Here is an 18,510-nt window from a genome sequence, read left to right as displayed (position 1 = left end):
TGGAGAGGAGGATAAACAGCTAGGGTTAGCTGTGGGTTAACTGCCAAGAGCAGGACTGGAAGCCGGGCGGGCCCATGTGATGGCTGGTGCCCGCAAGGTTCAGAGAAACATCAAATGTCAAGAACTTCCATGAAGATTTATTCGATAATAAAACCTAAAGAGTTTAACTGAAGTACTGATAAATTATTCAGTTTCACAATCTTATCTTTGCTCGTGATGCGTCTTTCTGATCACAGGCTCATCTGTCGTCCCATCAAATAATGGACTGTGGTTATGATGGATCCGCTGGGCGCAGGCCCATCCCTCACTCAATTCAGTATCCGTTGTGGCGAAGGAGGAATAAAGGATGTATCTGATCATCACCTGGTCCTGAAAACAGACAAAGAAAAGAAAATCCACCACGAGAACCACCACCCTACCACTTCCAGACCCTTCATCCTACCACTACCAGAACCACCAGCCTACCACCTCCAGACCCTTCATCCTACCACTACCAGAGCGACCATCTAACTACCATCACTACCTGCACTACCACCACCCAGGCTGACACAGGAAAGTTGTGGTGAGGCGTTCACATTATGCTACACCCTCCACAGGGAGGCTGCGCTAAGTTGTTTGCATTATGTTAATCTGCGTTTACTACCCGTACTGACTGGTCCGGGAAGTGACCTTCACCCGAGGTGGTTCGTCCAAAACGCAACCGTCCGTAACGACCTGGTTCACGAGAATGGGTCGGGGCGGATGACAGCACAGTCACGTCACAGCCTCTACCACTTGGCCAGGCTGGTCACCAGTGATGGTGTGGGCAGCTGGGCATCACGGCAGCCAACCAAGCGAAGCACCAAAATCACCAGACAAAAATATGAACGTCGTTCACACGAGGCAAGTCTGTGTACAAATCCTCCATATATCTGTCCCTCAAGATCGTGATCCTCCTGGCTCGTAAAACTGAGGGGTGCGCACAGCAGCCCGCCCGCCCGCCCGCCCGCCCGCCAGGGCAAGAAAGAAAAAAATGTTTCTGAGCAGGTGAATCAGGACGACCTGGGTCGCTCGTACAGCTGGGTCATCCATGGTCGACGTGTCAGGGTTTATGAGCCAACCTACACAAGTTGGGGATCATCTCTCTCTCTCTCTCTCTCTCTCTCTCTCTCTCTCTCTCTCTCTCTCTCTCTCTCTCTCTCTCTCTCTCTCTCTCTCTTCTTGTATATGATACTTTATAACACATAATTCACACGACTCATTCTTTACGACTCTACGCTTACTACGGTGAGCGGCGAGCGCTACTCGCTGGACTGCCTTCTGAAAATGTCTCAGAGTAGATACCGGCAAGTATATATTCTCATCTAATACCAGATGGATCATAGAGGTAGTCCAGTACCCCAATATTCATCAACTTGCTGCACATCTTGGTCAGCCAGCCAGACTTGTCTTATCTATTTAAACATGAAAGTTTTACCAAAACATTAACTTGAGGACTGAAGACAGTGAGAATTATATATCCGAGGCGAAATATTTGTTCCTGGTAGCCAGAATGCGTTCCATCATTGTAAGAGACAAGCTATAATCTGGCAGAGGCTCCGACACACAATATAATCTTTATTTCTAAGGATTTTATATTTTGTCACTCACTGTTCGCTGCTTCGAGAGTGAATTGAATTACAGTTTATTCATTTCTTCGTCAATTTATCTCTGTTATTCATTCTCTTGATTTACATAATTCCTCCATTTCCTCTGACTCCGGTGCAAGGAAAATACTTCACTTTAGCTGACACAACGATATAGAAAATATCAACTTTCCTTCCTGATGATTATTTGAGATTCGCCAGAGGTCTCGACCCCACGAGTGAGGCTTTCATCAGAGTACCGAACACCACCACACCAGAGTGAAGCCCGTCACGCCATACTGCAGTTTACACTATGTTATCTGTATCATGAATATCTACAAGCCAAACTGTCTTCTTATCATGATGATTTCATCAGCAGTTAAGACCTTGCAGCATATATATTTTCTTTCAGGAAATGTTTTTCCTTGTGCGCTTTAACCAGATAATATCAAATATCATTTTTTTTTTTTTACAGTTGTAAGTTATTTTTACTTAAGAAAACATAATCAAGAACAAAAATTCATAGAAGTGATATACTTTTTAGAGATGTAAGTTATATTTTGACATGTTTCGTGCGCAGGTGCTTGGCAGAACTAGCTCAAAATGAACCAGGGAAAAGTAATCAGCCCCTCGTTCGTGTGTTTTCATTGCACGGAGCAACGTTAGGGAAACATCTTCAAGCAAGAATTTCGCTCACGAAGGTGTTAGGTGTCTTGTTTGTTTAATTATATTTGATTAACTTCAGTGTATCAACACATTCTGAGGTAATTTCTTCACATCTGTGAAAATGATTCATAGAAATGAAACGAAGCGCCAGGAGGCAAACGTAGAACAGTTTTTCGTTTTAAAATGCTTTTCACTGGTAATTTTCCAGCTAAACCTATCCTAATCTAACCTAACCTCCTCTAATATCAGTTCATTTTGATAATTCCCTCATATACCAATGTAGAAGTAAGATTATCCTTAAACCGAAAATATTATCCTTGGGTTTGTCCGACCCGACGCTTCTCGAAGTTCGTTTGTGCTACAGTGTTTCCATGTGTATCCGACCACATTGGTCCCTCTACCTTCAGGTCTCATTCAGTCACCGTCGAGGGTGGGTGTGTCACTCGGTGCTCCTATTACTTCAAGGTTTTCGTGGTTTTTGGCTTCAACGGAGTCAAGGATAGTGATAGTATGTGGGATAGATGGCCCACAGAACATGGTTATGCAGGGAAGTTCTCCGTCTGCCAGCAGGATGTCGGAAGTCTGGAGAATGAAGGGCTCATCTATTAAGTCCTTATAATGAATAGTTCATACGTTCTGTTAATAAGGTAATAACCTCTGATATATTTCTCTTTTTTGTCTTTACGCATTAACCATTTACACTTATGTTTTCTTTTTCTGTATTTCAATAAGGTAAATAAAAGTTTTAGTCTAAGCTAATTTTGTTTTCAATAAATTGCAATAAGAACTAATTCTTTCCCAAGCAGATCTGTTGGACCCAAGGGTAGTGTAATGCTACTAACACATGACGATAGTGCTCAGGAGTTAATTAGGGCTTTTTTGATACAGATATTCAAACACGAAAGGCACTACAGTGCATTCCTACGAATACACAAAATTGAATGATGTCTTTCCACTGTTATGCGGTTCTGTTATGCCCAACGTAACTTTATTTCAGTGAAAGTCTCTGAACTGCATCAGAAGGTTATGTATTGCCAAAGACCTTGTGCTCCAACTGCCACTTGGCCGTACACTGGCGAAAGGCGTTCTGGTTCCTCTACAGAGCTATACGTTTTTCATGAGGACCAATAGTAATTCATTCGAAAGATAGACAGTAGTGATAGGTCTCGCTGTGCATTCTTTGTATAGATATATAGTAGTAAGAGGCCCATATCGTTCCTGCATTATGGTTAGAAGCAGATCATAGGTTCAGCACTGGACACCTGCCTACGTATAGAAGATGCCTCGGCGCATTAGCAACTTGGCGAGTACACACGGGTGAGAGGCCCTTTTGGGCGTCTCCCACACGGTTATTTATAGGTAGGATGCCTAATGGTGCCTTTCCCACACGAATATACACTGATGAGGCCTTGTAACGTTTACCACAAGGTTATACCCTGCTGACAGGCCTTGTACATTTACCTCATGGAGTTCACAAATGATGTACTCTGAAGCACTTTTCGCAAACAGTTATACACAACCTTAGACCCAGTGGTATGTTACATGCTTTTTACAATATAGTGTTGTGAGGTCCTGTAGCGCCATTTCTAAACGTTTGTATCCTGAGAAGAGGTTGTATAATGCATTTGTCATACATCTGTATATTGGTAAAAACGTTTGCAATATGTTTCCCAAACCTGCAACTGCTGAGAACCCGTGTGGTGTATTTACCACAACTGGTGAGAACCATGTATTGTGTTTCCCACACCTTTGCACTGGCGAGAAGTCTTGTAATGTGCTTTCCACATCTTTACATCGATGATAAACCCAGTAATGCGTTTCCACATATGCACACCTGCACCTGTACACTGGAGAGAAGCCCTACAATGTATTTCTCATTCTTCCACTCTAGTGAAAAGCCCTTTAGTGTGTATTCCAAACCAATATACTGGTGAAAAGTAATGTAGTGTACCTCCAAAACACCTTTACACTAGTGAAAAGCCCTCTTGCGTGTTTTCCATACATATATACTGGTGAAAAGCCCTATAGCAATTTTCTTCATCTGCGCATTGGTGAAAATCTCCGTAGTGCACTTTTCACACAGCTGAACACTGGTGAGAAGCCCTACATATAATTTTCTGTATTTGTGTATTTATGAAAAACCCTGTATTGTATTTTCCACTACCCATACATCGGTGAGAAATCCTGTAGTCTGTTTTCCCACACACCTATGCACACGTGAGAAGCCCTGTAGCATGTTCTCTGCACATGTTCACCGATGAAAAGCCCTAAATTGTTCTTTTTTCCACAGCCATACTCTGGTGAGGAATCTTCTGTGTTTTACACACTTCTGCACTGGCGAGAAACCCTGTAGTGTATCATCCACGCTTCTGCATTAGTAAGTAATCTCTGGTATGTTTTTACGGTACAAATGTGCACTGGTGTAAAGCCTGTAATCCTTTTTTCACGGCTTTACACTGGCAAGAAGCACTGCAGTGTGTGTTCTTCACTCTAGACTAGTAGGAAAGCCCTGTAGGTTGTTTTCCACACGGCTATACACTATTGAGAGGCCCTATACTGTGTCTCTCATCTGTATATTGATGAGAAACCCTAATGAGTTATCTCCACAACTATATACTTTGAAAAGCCCTATCATGTTTTACCCATCTCTGTGCTGGTGAGAGGCCCTGTGTTATGTATCCTACATCTGTAGTTTTTTTTCAATAGTATGTTCCCTAAATACTTGTAGACTGGTGAGAAGATTTGCAATATCTTTCCCTCAAACTTTTGCAACGGTGAAGACCTCTATAGTGATAACCATAACTGTACCGTGGTGAGACTCTGTACCGTGTTCCTTACACCTGTATGCTGTGTGAAGCTCTGCGCTGTTTCCCACTCCTGTACACATAAGAATTGCTCTGATGTGTTTGCAACAACAACAACTGTGCACTTGTGAGAAGCCCTTCTCACTAGTATCCACGGTGCGGAACACAGTGCATGGCTTTTCACCAGTGTATATCCATAGGAAACACTATAGAGATCTGAACCGTTGTACTGGTGAGGAAAATATATTCAAGAGCTTCTCAATAGAGTGAAGGTGTTTGGGAAGTATTCATCAAGGCTCTCACCAGTGCATAGATGTGGGGAAAGCACTAAAAGGACTCTCACCAATATGCACAGGTTTGGTAAACACACAAGGTTTTTCACCGGTGCAGAGGTGGGAGTGTGTTTCCCACACCTCTGCACCGGTGAAAAACCTTGTGTGTTTACCAAACCTGTGTATATTGGTGAGAGTCCTTTTAGTGCTTTCCCCACATCTATGCACTGGTGAGAGGCCTTGATGAATACTTCCCAAACACCGTCACTCTATTGAGAAGCTCTTGAATATATTTTCCTCACCAGTACAACGGTTCAGATCTCTATAGTGTTTCCTATGGCTGTACACTGGTGAAAAGCCATGCACTGTGTTCCACACCATGTATACTAGTGAGAAGCCCTGTAGCATATTTCCCAAACATCTGTGCACTGATGAGACATACTGTAGTGTGTTTTCTACATATTTGTAGTCTGGTAGAAGACCATGCAGTGTCTTTGTAATAGTTGTACACTGGCAAGAAACCGCAGGGGATTTCTCTGTGTATCTGCACGCTGGTGAGAATCCCTTTAGCGTGTTTCTGACGCTGTACACTGTTGAAAATCCCTGGTGTTTTTCACTCTCTCCTTCACCCTGGTAAGAAGGCCTGCTGTGTTTGCAGTTGTTATACACTAGTGAAAGCCCTGCAGTATTTTCTCCAAACGTCTGCATTCTGGTGACACGCCCTACAGTGCTTTTTCCACACAAAAATCACGAGAGAGAAACACTTCATTGTTTTCCACATACCTACACACGGGTGAGAAGCCCTATAGTGTGTTTTCTACGCACCTATACACAAGTGAGAAACCTTGTATCTTTTCTTTAGCTGCTGTACAATGGAGAGAAGCCCTGCAATTCTTTTCACCACGTTTGCACACTGGTGAGAAGCCCTACAGTTTTTTCTCATCTCTGAAAACTGGTGGGAAGACTTAGTGTTTTCTCTACCCACCTGAGCATTGGTGAGAATCACTGTAGGGCTTCTCACCAGTGTGCAGGTGCACACTAGTGAGAAGCCCTGCATTATTTTTTCCATGGCAACTGCACACTGGTGAGAAGCCTTACACTATTTTTTTCACACAAAAACCACTAATGAGAAGCTCTGCAGTGTTTTTCCACACACCTACACACTGGTGAGAAGCTCTGTAGTGCGTTCTCTACTCATGTACACAAGTGAGAAGCTCAGCAGAGTGTTTCCCACACACTTGGATTTCTCAAAGCTGTACACTGGTGAGATACCCCAAAATATTTCCCATAGTTAAACACTGGTGAAAAGCCCTACAATATGCTTCCCTTACACCTGCGCACTGATGAGAAACACAGTAGCCTTCCTCTCACGACCGTATGCTGGTAAGAAAACCTATAGTTTGATTCAAACACCTTTGTACTGATGAGAAGCATTCGGGTGTTATTTCATACCGATATGGTCTTTGGTGAGAGACTCTGTAGTGCCTTCCCCTCGCCTGTATACTGGTGTGAAGCTCTCTACTGTTTCCCTCAACTGTATACTGATAAGAAGCAATGCAGTGTGTTGGCAACAACTGTACACTGGTGAGAAACCATGTGGTATCTTTCCCATAAATATGTACACTGGTGAAAAGCCCTGTAATTTGCTTCCCTCACACTTGCACACTAGTGATAGCCTGCTTACTGTTTCTCTCATACTGTACTGGTGAGAAGCCATGTGGTGTGTTTCCATACATGTACACTGGTGAGAAGCCCTGCAGTAAAGGTGTTTACTACACCTGTGCATTACTGTTCCCCATATACCTGCACGCAAATTAGAATCCCTGCAAAGTGTTTCCACACACCTGTGCAAAGCTAGGGATTTCTGCAGTTATTTCCACGGCTTTACGCTGGTGAGAAACAATGCACTGTGTTTCCCACATCTTTACACCAGTGAGAGGCTTTATACTATGCTTCCCGTTTACCTGTCCACTGGTAAGACGCACTGGAGTGTGTTTCCCGCACACCTGCACACTGGCAGAAGGATCTGTAGTGTCTGTGCAGCAGCTATACACTGGTAAAAAGCACTGAGTTGTTTAACCCTGGCACCTGCACACTGGTGAGAAGCCCATTTGTGTGTTTCCAACAGTTGTACACTAATAAGAAGCACTACAATATTTTCTATATACAGCTGCATACTGGTGAGAAGCTTTGTAGTTTATTCATACAAAAAAATCAATAGTGAGAAGCCATGCATTGTTGTTTCTACGCTCCTACATACAGGTGAAAAGCCATTTAGTGTGTTTTCTACGCACCTGTACACTGGTGAGAAACCCTGTAGTGTTATTTCAATTGCAGTATGCTGGTGAAAAGCTCTACTGTGTTTGTTTATATGTTTTCTATAAAGACTCATACCGGTGAGAAGCCCTGCAATATTTTTTCCACACATCTGCACACTGTTGATAAGACTTGCGGTGGTTTTTCTACACACCTGGTCACTGGTGACCCTCTACAGTGTTTTTCCACACACCTACACACTGGTGAGAGGCCTTGTAGTAAACTTCCTAAACACCTGCAAATTGGTGAGAAGATTTGTAACATCTTTCCCTCTAACCTTTGTCACGTTGACGACCTCTCTACCATGGTGAGATATTTTACCATGTTTCTTACACCTGTATACTGTGTGAAGCTCTGTGCTGGTTTCTTCTCCTATACACAGGTAGGAAGTGCTCTAGTGTGTTTGCAACAACTGTGCACTTATGAGGAGCCCTGTAATGTCATTCTCACTAACCAATACACAGGTGAAAAGTACTGCAATGTGCTAACCACACACCTGCACACTAGTGATAGGTTCTGTGCTGTTCCATCATATTTGCACTAGTGAAAACCCTATAGTGCTCTCCTTACACCTGTACACTGGTGACAATCCCGATAGTGTTTTCTTCAGCTGTGTGCTCATGAAAAAAAAATGTGGCGTGTTTCCCACACCTCTGCACTGGTGGGAAACCCTGTAGTGTGTTTCCCACACATGCGTACTTTGGTAAGAAGCCTACACCTGTACACTGGTGAGAGACCTTGGTGTACACTTTCCATACACCTTCTCACTAGTGAGAAGCTTTGGAATGTATTTCCTTTGCATTTATGCAACGGGTCATACCCCTATAGTATTTGCTATAGCTGTACACTGGCACGAAACCATGCACCATGTGTTCCCCACACCTATATATTAGTGAGAATTCCTGTAGTATGTTTCCCATACATATGTTCGCTGGTAAGACGTACTGTAGTGTTTTCTACATATTTGTACACTGGTAGTAAACCGCGTAATGCTATTGCAATAGCTGTACACTGGTAAGAAGCACTGTTTTTTTCACGTACCTGCACACTGGCGAGAAGCCTTTTTAACAGCTGTACACTGTTGAGAATGCCTGCAGTATTTTTCCCTCTCACCTGCACCCTGGTGAGAAGCCCTACAGTGCGTTTCCAGCAGCTGTACACTAGTGAAAACCCAGCAGCATTTTTCCCAAACACCTGCGCACTGGTGAGACACCATACAGTGTTTTTTCCACACAGAAAATCACTAGTGAAAGATGCTGTTTTTCCAAATACTTGCACTAGTGAAAAGCCCCATAATGTGCTTTCTACACACCTATACACGAGTGAGAAACCTTATATCTTGTTTTCGGCTGCTGTACAATGTTGAGGAGCTGTGCAATGCTTTTCACCACACATGCACACTAGTGAGAAGCCCTGAAGTTGTTTCCCTTATATCTGCGCAGTGGTGAGAAGCCTTAGTGTTTTTTCCACACATCTGAACACTGGTGAGAAGCTCTTCAGAGGTACTTCCACACATCCATACACTGGCGAGAAGCACTTTGGGGTATTTTCTGCAATTGTACACCGGTGAGAAGTTCTATAGATTGTTTCCCACACACACAAGTATGTAATGGTGCAGGGTTCGGTAGTGTTTCCATGCACAGTTTTTGCCACACCTGTACACTGGTGAGAAGCCATATAGTATATTTTCGTTCATTTGTACACTGATAAGACGTCCTGTAGTGTGTTTCAAGCACACATTTACAACAGTAAGAAGCCATGTGGTGTGTGTGTAGCAGCTGTACAATGGTAACAAGCCCTGCGGTATTTTTTCCCCATATCTGCCCACTGGTGAGAAGCCCTTCAGTGTGTTTCTAACAGCTGTACATTGGTGAGAATCCCTGCAGTGTTTTTTTCCCTCTCACACGCTGGTAGGAAGCTCTGTAACGTATTTCCAGCAGCTGTGCACTGGCGAGAAGCCCTGCATTATGTTTTCCACAACTGCACAACCACAAAAATTTGAGACTACCATTATAGCTAGAAAAACATATTTCTTTACGAGTCACGAAAGTTGGAAACATTCCTCCATTAAACACGAGTGTTGGAAATAATCATTTCTCCAAGAACTACAGTTATGAAGTAATATATTACTCAAGTAACATAACATTATGGCAGGGCATTTCCCTCTAAAGATCCCAACTGCTAAACTGACATATTTTCTTACAAGAATGAATGAATGTATCTTATCCGTCACCATTGTTGTTTGCGTTACATGTTTCTTCAAAAAGTACGAGTATTTCCTCGGCAACAACTACGACTAGAGGGTAATGAATTCTCCACAGAGACTGATATTAAGAAGACACGCTTCTTCATCACCTAACATCAGCTTGGCTTCATGTATTGTGATTAGTCGTCTTTCACAGGAACTTTCAGAGATGTTACATTCAATCGTACCTTAACTGAGTCTAGTTTAATCTCACATACCATGAGGAATGTTATTCTCCACGATGGCTTCATAAGTAACCCAGCTCAGGTTCTACCGCCTGGAATATGAAATTCACCTGCGGACCCAAAGGACCGCATATCTAAAGGCCAGACGTACCTACTCAGAAGGCCGTTCATGTTTACCGACGGGGATCTAGATCCGGCAGTGAGAGCTCAAGTGTTGACCTTCAGCAGCTCCACCAACTAATGTGTTCCTTGGGGATGGCCCATTCCTCTACCTGGTCCTCCTTCATCACTTCTCAGTCATGACATAACATTCATATACCTCCAGGGAACGCAAACTTCACCGCCGCCGTACAATACCAACGTTACCTTCACGCTCGAGAGACGACTGAAAATGTACAGCTCATCTGGACCCCCCCCCCTACCCCATCGCCATTCCCCTAACCTCTCCCCCTTCCATGCCCAGCCCCCGCCCCTCCACCTTCTTCTAACTTCACCAGTAAGAGAAGAATACAAAGTACCTCCCTCCTTCTCCCTCGACCACCCACTTACCTGACACCTGCTCACCTTTGTCCTAAATATGCATCATGATAAGACAACTGTATCAGTGAAGATAAGGAGAACGTACATACCGAAGACAAAATGCCATGACGTGTACCGCCGGACTCGCTCACTATATTCATGCGAACGAATGCCAGCCCACCAGACCTCCCTGGCCCGAAGATCGAACCCCCGTTCCGTGAACTGCCAGAGACACAGACTGTCAAGGAATCTGATATATTCTTTTGTATAAGAATAGCACCTGACTCGTGTGAGACTAACACCTGACTCATGTGAAACTAACACCTGACTCATGTGAGACTGACACCTGACTCATGACTTTCTGACAGGCTGGCAGGTCAAACATGGAGTCAATGACATGCAAATTGTTCATAAGAACTTAAGAAACAGTTTCGAAACACCTCACAGGAAATGAATGAAAACAGAGTTATAGCCAGTAAGCATGTTACTCTCACAGTAAACATATAAACGTTACATTAATAAACAGTCAGACATATAACGCTACCAGCTGTACGGACAGACCATCACTTAAGACATGGATCTGATCGTCAGACACAAGACGTGGTAATGACTTTGGTCATGATGTACAGAGAGGAGGCTGTTGAGGTCATACACATGTCTGAAGTCGACCATTAACACCTGGTTTATGGCCTGTCAACAGGAAGGTTATTAACAGCAGGACTTCTCTCTATAATTAAACTCAGAAGTAATTAGTGAAGTGATGCACATTTATGATATATACATCCGTGGTGTGTGTGTGTGTGTCTGTGTGTGTGTGTGTGTGTGTCTGTGTGTGTGTCTGTGTGTGTGTGTTAGGTAATATATTTGTCTTTCTGTCTGTTTCTTTATTGTTTGTTCATCTGTTTGTCTGTGTGTCTGTCTGTGTACGAACATAGGAAATTACTTTTTTGTTTTGTATTTGTGTTTGTAAAACTCAGGTATTTTCTAGGACAAAATACCAGCAACACGAGGAGTGGTGATCAGATGTGATCCTGGGACAGCACAGTGGGGCAAACGCCCACGTGTCACATATGGTAACATGCCGTGCACGTGTCACAGATGGTAACAGGTGCCGTGCACGTGTCACAGATGGTAACAAACATTTCATAGCTTCAGTATATAACATTTCTCCCCAGTGTGAAAGACAGCAAGTTGCCACCGTGATATGATGGGTGTTACCGGACTCTGCCTGCATGTGAGTACGTAGAGAGTAAAAAGCCACCGTTGGCCATGCTGAGTCATAATCAGTGGACGAAGATGAGTACAATCTCGCTGGCGCACCTCGCGCCCACACACACCACCATGCTGAGTGTAGCCCACGCACACCACCATGCTGAGTGCAGCCCACGCACACCACCATGCTGAGTGCAGCCCACGTACACCACCATGCTGAGTGCAGCCCACGTACACCATCATGCTGAGTGCAGCCCACGTACACTACCATGCTGAGTGTAGCGTAAGCCTCAAGCTGCAGAGGCCAGGCGCCTCGCGCTATACGGTAGCAACAAGACTGTAACTCAGGTAACACTAGAGTGAGGTGCTGTGACGACGACCGGTAACATCCTTGGTTTTTGATGCGATGTTTTGTTTTATGTTGGGTTTGCTGCCCTGACTGGGAGGATTTTATGTGACCACACACACACACACACACACACACACACACAGGCCTGTTTCTGTGACCCCTTGTGACCACTCAGGTCAGGGCTGCCACCAAGGCTGCCTTGACCTCCTTCGTCATCTAATGGGATGAAGGGGAGGGCCTGAGGTGTGCAGGTTATGCTGGGGTGGAGGCTGTAATCTGGGGTGGGGAGGTCATGCTTGGGTGGAGGTTGTAGCTTGGGGTAGGGAAGTTATGCTGGGTTGGAGGTTGTAGCCTGGAATGGGGAGGTTAGGCTTGGGTGGGGAGGTTATTCTGGGGTGGTGAGGTTATGCTGGGGTGGGAATGAGGTGATCTTGAGGAAAGTATTCTCTGTGGTCAAGGTGACGTCTAGGGCCCGAAGGTGTTGCTGATGATGATGATGATAACGATGATGATAATGATGATGGTGATGATGATGGTGATGATGATGATGATGATAACGATGATGATAATGATGATGGTGATGATGATGGTGATGATGATGGTGATGATAACGATGATGATAATGATGATGGTGATGATGATGGTGATGATGATGGTGATGATAACGATGATGATGATGATGATAATGATGATGGTGATGATGATGATGATGATAATGATGATGGTGATGATGATGATGATGAAGATGACACTGATGGTCACTTCTCGTCCGATCAGAGAGGTCAAGTAACGTTAGGTCAGTTTAATTGGTTGGATGAACATCTAGGAACAGCGGATGCTGTTAACACATGTGGGGAGCGTTACGCTACATCTCTAGAACGTTTCATAGAGACACAGACTAACCAGATTGTCTCTCAAAAAATGGTAAGAGTTGTTAGAGAGTCAACAACGACATGGCATGGTAGTCATGATCAGTAACTTAACACGTCGACTGTTACCCAATTGTTATGATTCGTAAATAAGATGATATACACACAAGTCATGACCATAGCAGGTGAGATGAACCATTGGCTGTGTGAAAAAGAATAACAAATTGATGGACGAGAGACAGCTGGCCTGCTTGGCCGTACCCCAGCATGATATGCCAGATTTCCACCACCAACAGCTGGCCTCTGCAGCCACCTGCTAATGAGGTCCTGCCAACCACAGCCGAGAAAAGAAATATTTCCCGCACTGGATCTTTGCGTGTCAACCACACTTGGAACACTGAGTGTTGTGTGCCTGGAGCCTACCCTCCGCCAGTTACCGTAATGAAGGAGGCAATGAAGCCAGTGTTATGGTCTGCCCGCAGGGAACGTAGGCTGGCGACCTGGTGCTGATTTTCATAGCCAGGCTGGCGAGGTCTTTGGTTACGGTCACGCCACTCTGTGTTAAGTTGTTTGTTTAGAAAGTTGGTCTCTGGGTATCATGTCGTCTGAGTGTTCGTACATTTGGAAAGAGGTTTAGAATGATAAGACCAGGGAGCTGTCGCAAGCAACTACTGAGGGGGATTGTTAACTCACGAAACTCATAGCATAAACACGTCACTTCTCATGATGTCAAGTACGTGACCTCTCATGCCATCATACGTGACCTCTCATGCCATCATACGTGACCTATCATGCCATCATACGTGACCTCTCATAATATCAAATACGAGACTTCTCGCGACCTGACACATCGGGCACACGTTACGGCGGCTTTAAGAAAATGGCTATTGTGATGGTCCCCTCCTGCCTGCGACACCCGAGCTGTGCACTTGCCTTCCTCAGTCTTTCCCTCTTCATATAACCTTACTTCCTCTGAGAGTCAGGTCTACAAACATCTGCACAGTCCTGAATTTTGACCGTGCCATGCAGGAGAGGAAGGAGACTCGCAAATATTACTTGAAAGCAAAATCATGCAGTTTTTTCTTTTGTTTTCGAAGTGTTTATGTTGCTATGTTGGCAAGTGTCTTAACGCTGGTGTTGTCGCTCGTGCTGACCTCTGACCTGCCGAGCATCGTATACCGACATTGACCCCAGTCAGCAACGCTCGTGAAAAGTAAATGTAAAATATATGAATAAATGAATAAAGAAGAGATTTCCTTTATCGATATAAGAAAAAAAAAAAGATTCCGACAAAATTCATTCTTAAGTGTTGTTCTAACTTGTGGAGTAGAGTCAAGTTGGCAAGTGTTTGTGTCAACGTCACCTTACATTGAGGAAGGTGAGTGTAATTATGTATGTGATTCTCTCCTGATGTTTTCTAATGTATGTAAATTTCTTCTCATCCATTCATGGCTACCTACACTTACCATAGGTAAAGAGGAAACTCTTCCTGCCGCTCTGGTGTTCAGGAGTATAATGACAGTATAATGGATCACGTGCATCGTGGTTTGCATGGAATACCCAACACTTTCATTCGTTTCTTTTGTCTTCCCGACATTACCAATTATCATTATGTTCCTCCTGCACATTATCTCCATGTGTCGTCACTACCACTGTCTTCCCCTGTATGGCTTAATGTATGCCATCTCATCCCTTGTTTATATAAGATTTTACTTTCTTTGTTAATAGAAATATCAGCATCCTGATCCTTTATCCACCTACACCTGCCTCAACCTAACACCTGCCTCAACCTAACACCTGCCTCAACCTACACCTGCCTCAACCTACACCTGCCTCAACCTACACCTGCCTCAACCTACACCTTCCTCAACCTATGCCTACCTTACTCACCTCATCTTCACTGTAATCCAACTTTCCTCCATTTTCTAACAACTCTTCCTTCCATATATTTATATTCTCCAGTCTGTCTTATCTTACCTTACCTTTCAGACTTTCTCCATCTTAGTTGCCTTTGGATTTCCAAATTACACGCTTTAAGATTAAGGTAAAGTCACTGGCAACATGAGAAATGCTCCCACTTTACCCACAACACGTAACAACAATGTAAGTGAATAAGCCAACATAACCCGTGATTGTGGGAGGATAACGTCACAACCATGATAGTGTAACATAGCAACCATGTTGGACAAAGATTATAACGAGTCTCCTGTTGTAAGAGTGTGAAGGAAAGTGAATGACAGTGACAGTATTTAAGAAAGTGCCAGACTCTCAATGACAGTGACTTTATTTTCTCTAACGTTTTACTGTAAGTGATGAACAAGTGACACATAAGAAGACGCAGCCTTATTCTCCACACACACACACACACGCACACACAGCCTTCGGCGAGTGCATATACTTACTTACTTGTATTGACTTAGGTGTGTTATACGTGGAAGGAGTTCTACACTCGTAGAGCCCATCTCTTATACTATAACCAAGTTTTGTGTGTCTGGCCAGTCTATGTGCATACATATCTGTGTCTGTGTGCATGTCTGGCTGTGTTTATGTACGTGTGAGCGAGGGCAGTGGGTGTACATGTGTACCCAGGGCTGTAAGCGAGGGCAGTGGGTGTACATGTGTACCCAGGGTTGTAAGCGAGGGTAGTGGGTGTACATGTGTGCCCAGGGTTGTGAGCGCCCTCAAGGCCAGACCTGAACATCACTGTTTACTATGCAACACTTTACTGCTGACTACAATTTATACTGCAAACCGCAGTTTATGTTTTGACAATACGGTTTACATGCGATATTGTGGCCATGCTGACGTGGATGGTGTGACCATCCTAACGAGGATGGTGTGGCCATCCTGACGGGGAAGAAAGACACTTCCCCTCAGCAGGTAGTGCGAACACTAGACGGTCCAGAACCAGCCCTCACCGCCGCCCCTCCTCCTCCTCCTCCTCCCACGACCCCGGGACATTTATCATTCAAACTCTTATGTTCCTCGTGGCTCCCAGGTGCAGAGCCTCTCTCTGGCTCCCACGTTAAGCTACCTTCTCTCCCACGCCTGCGACACCTTCCCCATACCTTAAGTGTTTATTTCCTCTCTCTAAACCGTGTCACCGTTACTTAAAGTCGGTTGACCTTCCCTAAATCACTCCAGCACTATCATCTTGGTTCACCTCACCAGAGGCGAGACTCTAACCCTCCATTAGATAAGATGTACCATTAATTCTTATACATTTTTTGTCACTCCAACCGAGACTCAATTCCTAATCACTGAAAACCAGAGTTCCTCTACTCCAGGTGGCATGGAACGGAAAACGAGAAATGGCTGCTCACTATCGATTATGACGTCCTGGTTTTCTTTACAGATGTGGCAGTGTTTCAACACCTTGGCAGATCAGGCCTGGATCTGCGGCCACAGACGCTTGCGAATCCACCCACCCCCAACATCCATGTCCAGACTGACGAAAACATTGGTAAGTGTAGTTGGTGGTATCAAGTAGGTACATAAATATTATTGACACAGTAAACTTTTATTACTGAATAGACATATATGTATATAGTTATCAGTTCACATATCTATCAGTCTATCTGTCTATCTATCTGTTTATCGTTACATTCTACAAGGACAGCGTTACACACTCCAAGAAAAGATAATGTGTTTATGTTGTGAAGATAACATGGTATTATGGCAATACTGCGTGTCTCCCAGTGTAAGCCCTGGTGACCATCCTCCTGGGCAGGTGAGACCAGTGTCTCAGGGCAGGAGAGTCGTGCATCACATCACACTGGTGTTGTCTTCCTGTACTGTGCAGACCCCCAGTGATCCCTGGTCGTGGTGGTGTGCGTCGTGAGGCTCAGGTGCGGAGCTTCTCAAGACTTTACTTAACCCAGGATTCTCGTCCTCGTTCTCCTGTTATGGCAGGAAAAAAGTTGTTTGAAGGTTCCTGCAGTGATGGCTCTTTTTTTTTTTTTTCTAAACCGAACGTAAAATTTCTCATCTCCATCCATGAATGAGTCATAAACGTGAGGTTATCACTGTTACAAGAGGCCATAAAAGTTAACTTCTTGGCTTCTCATGTGTAACACATATTCCTCTCGTGGCAAAATGAAATCTAAAAGACCCAGAGGGAGGGCGAGGAGGACGAAACACAGACTGACGACCCACACGGACTCATTCTTGATGGAGCGAGGTGAAGACATGTTGTGTGTGGCGAGGAGGTTATGGCTCCTCTCAGGGAACACGTTCGTCTTAACTCTTGCTCACAAGAATCTATGGAGACATGCCAAGCTCTGCCGCTACACAGGATGTCAACACCAACCTCCGTCTCCCAGGATCAGGAAGTCTTCCCATCCTTCCTCAGGATCAGGCTAAGTGTCCTCCTGCACCGAGCACTCCTGACACACGAGCCCCACAGACAACAACACTGGTCATCAGGGGTCACAGTAACTCTGACACCTCCTCCCCGTCAACACTACTACAGTCCAGAGGGACGAGAGCAACGTCTCTGACATGGAACCAGACTGATGAATGACCGTCACCTCCCTGACCGTCGCCTCCCCACTCTGGTATCTAAGAAGGACAGGTTTCTATGTTGTCCTCAGTGTAGCAAAGGTTTCTAGCCACCGAGAGAAAGTATGTGACAGGTATCTAGTTTGGATGATGTATGGCGTCACACAGTTACTCATGATGCATGGCGAGGCCAGGCACCGTCACACGGCCATAATCACTCTTTCTATCTTTTCGTATTTTGTGGAAGAGTTCTCATCTTGTGAGCTTTATGGCGAGTGAACAATGGGGGCAAGGGAATCCTGTGTGTCTCCTCCTGGGTACATAAATAGCTTATGAAAGGTGTTTATGACTAGAACAAACTATATGTATTGAGGCAAACCTTGGATGCGCATCTGAAATATCTGAAGCATCTCGTAAACTGGAAGTTGATGATCGTGTGGTGGAGCCACCAGAGAAAACCTACGAAAATGGGGTTAAGGATGGTTTGTTCATGTGCCAGGCAGGGTAGGTTGGAGGGTCGGGAAAATGTCGAATATATGAATTTAAAGAAGTACAAATTCCGCAAGAAATGATTGCGTAAGAATAAGTATATATATATATATATATATATATATATATATATATATATATATATATATATATATATATATATATATACACGTATATGCTTTGAGTGTGATTGCAAGAGTGAAGGAGAAGGTGGGACTTCCCTTAAAGGAGGAGTTGTGGGAGTGTGTTAGAGCGATATGGAAGTGATTCCAGACTTATATGGGTGAGAATACATATAGATTATGACAGGTGGGTGATTGTCATTGCTTATTCCACTGACATGGAGAGGAGTGAGAAAGAGAGGAGGGTGTTTTGGGAGGAGAGTGAGTGCATCAGCAATTTTGATACAAAGTTTCAAGTATCAGTGATGGGAGATTTGAATACAAAAGTGGATGATGTGGCAGCTGGAGGTATAACCTG

General features: G+C 44.3%; 1 protein-coding gene across 1 annotated transcript in view; it reads left to right on the top strand.

Annotated features, from left to right (window-relative positions):
- Positions 1–2,690: 2,690 nt before the first annotated feature.
- LOC139757662 (uncharacterized) overlaps positions 2,691–18,510 on the top strand; it is a 34,812-nt gene continuing 18,992 nt past the window's right edge. Inside the window, exons 1-3 of the mRNA XM_071678397.1 lie at positions 2,691–2,917; positions 4,561–4,647; positions 16,397–16,504. Coding sequence (XP_071534498.1) covers positions 16,397–16,504 — 108 coding nt within the window. The 5' untranslated portion in view covers positions 2,691–2,917; positions 4,561–4,647. The remainder of the gene's footprint in view (positions 2,918–4,560; positions 4,648–16,396; positions 16,505–18,510) is intronic.

The sequence above is a fragment of the Panulirus ornatus genome, chromosome 27 (assembly GCF_036320965.1).
Source record: "Panulirus ornatus isolate Po-2019 chromosome 27, ASM3632096v1, whole genome shotgun sequence".
Classification (NCBI taxonomy): Eukaryota; Metazoa; Arthropoda; class Malacostraca; order Decapoda; family Palinuridae; genus Panulirus; species Panulirus ornatus.
The sequence above is the reverse complement of the archived record's forward strand: the minus strand, read 5'-3'. Positions and strand labels throughout refer to the sequence as shown.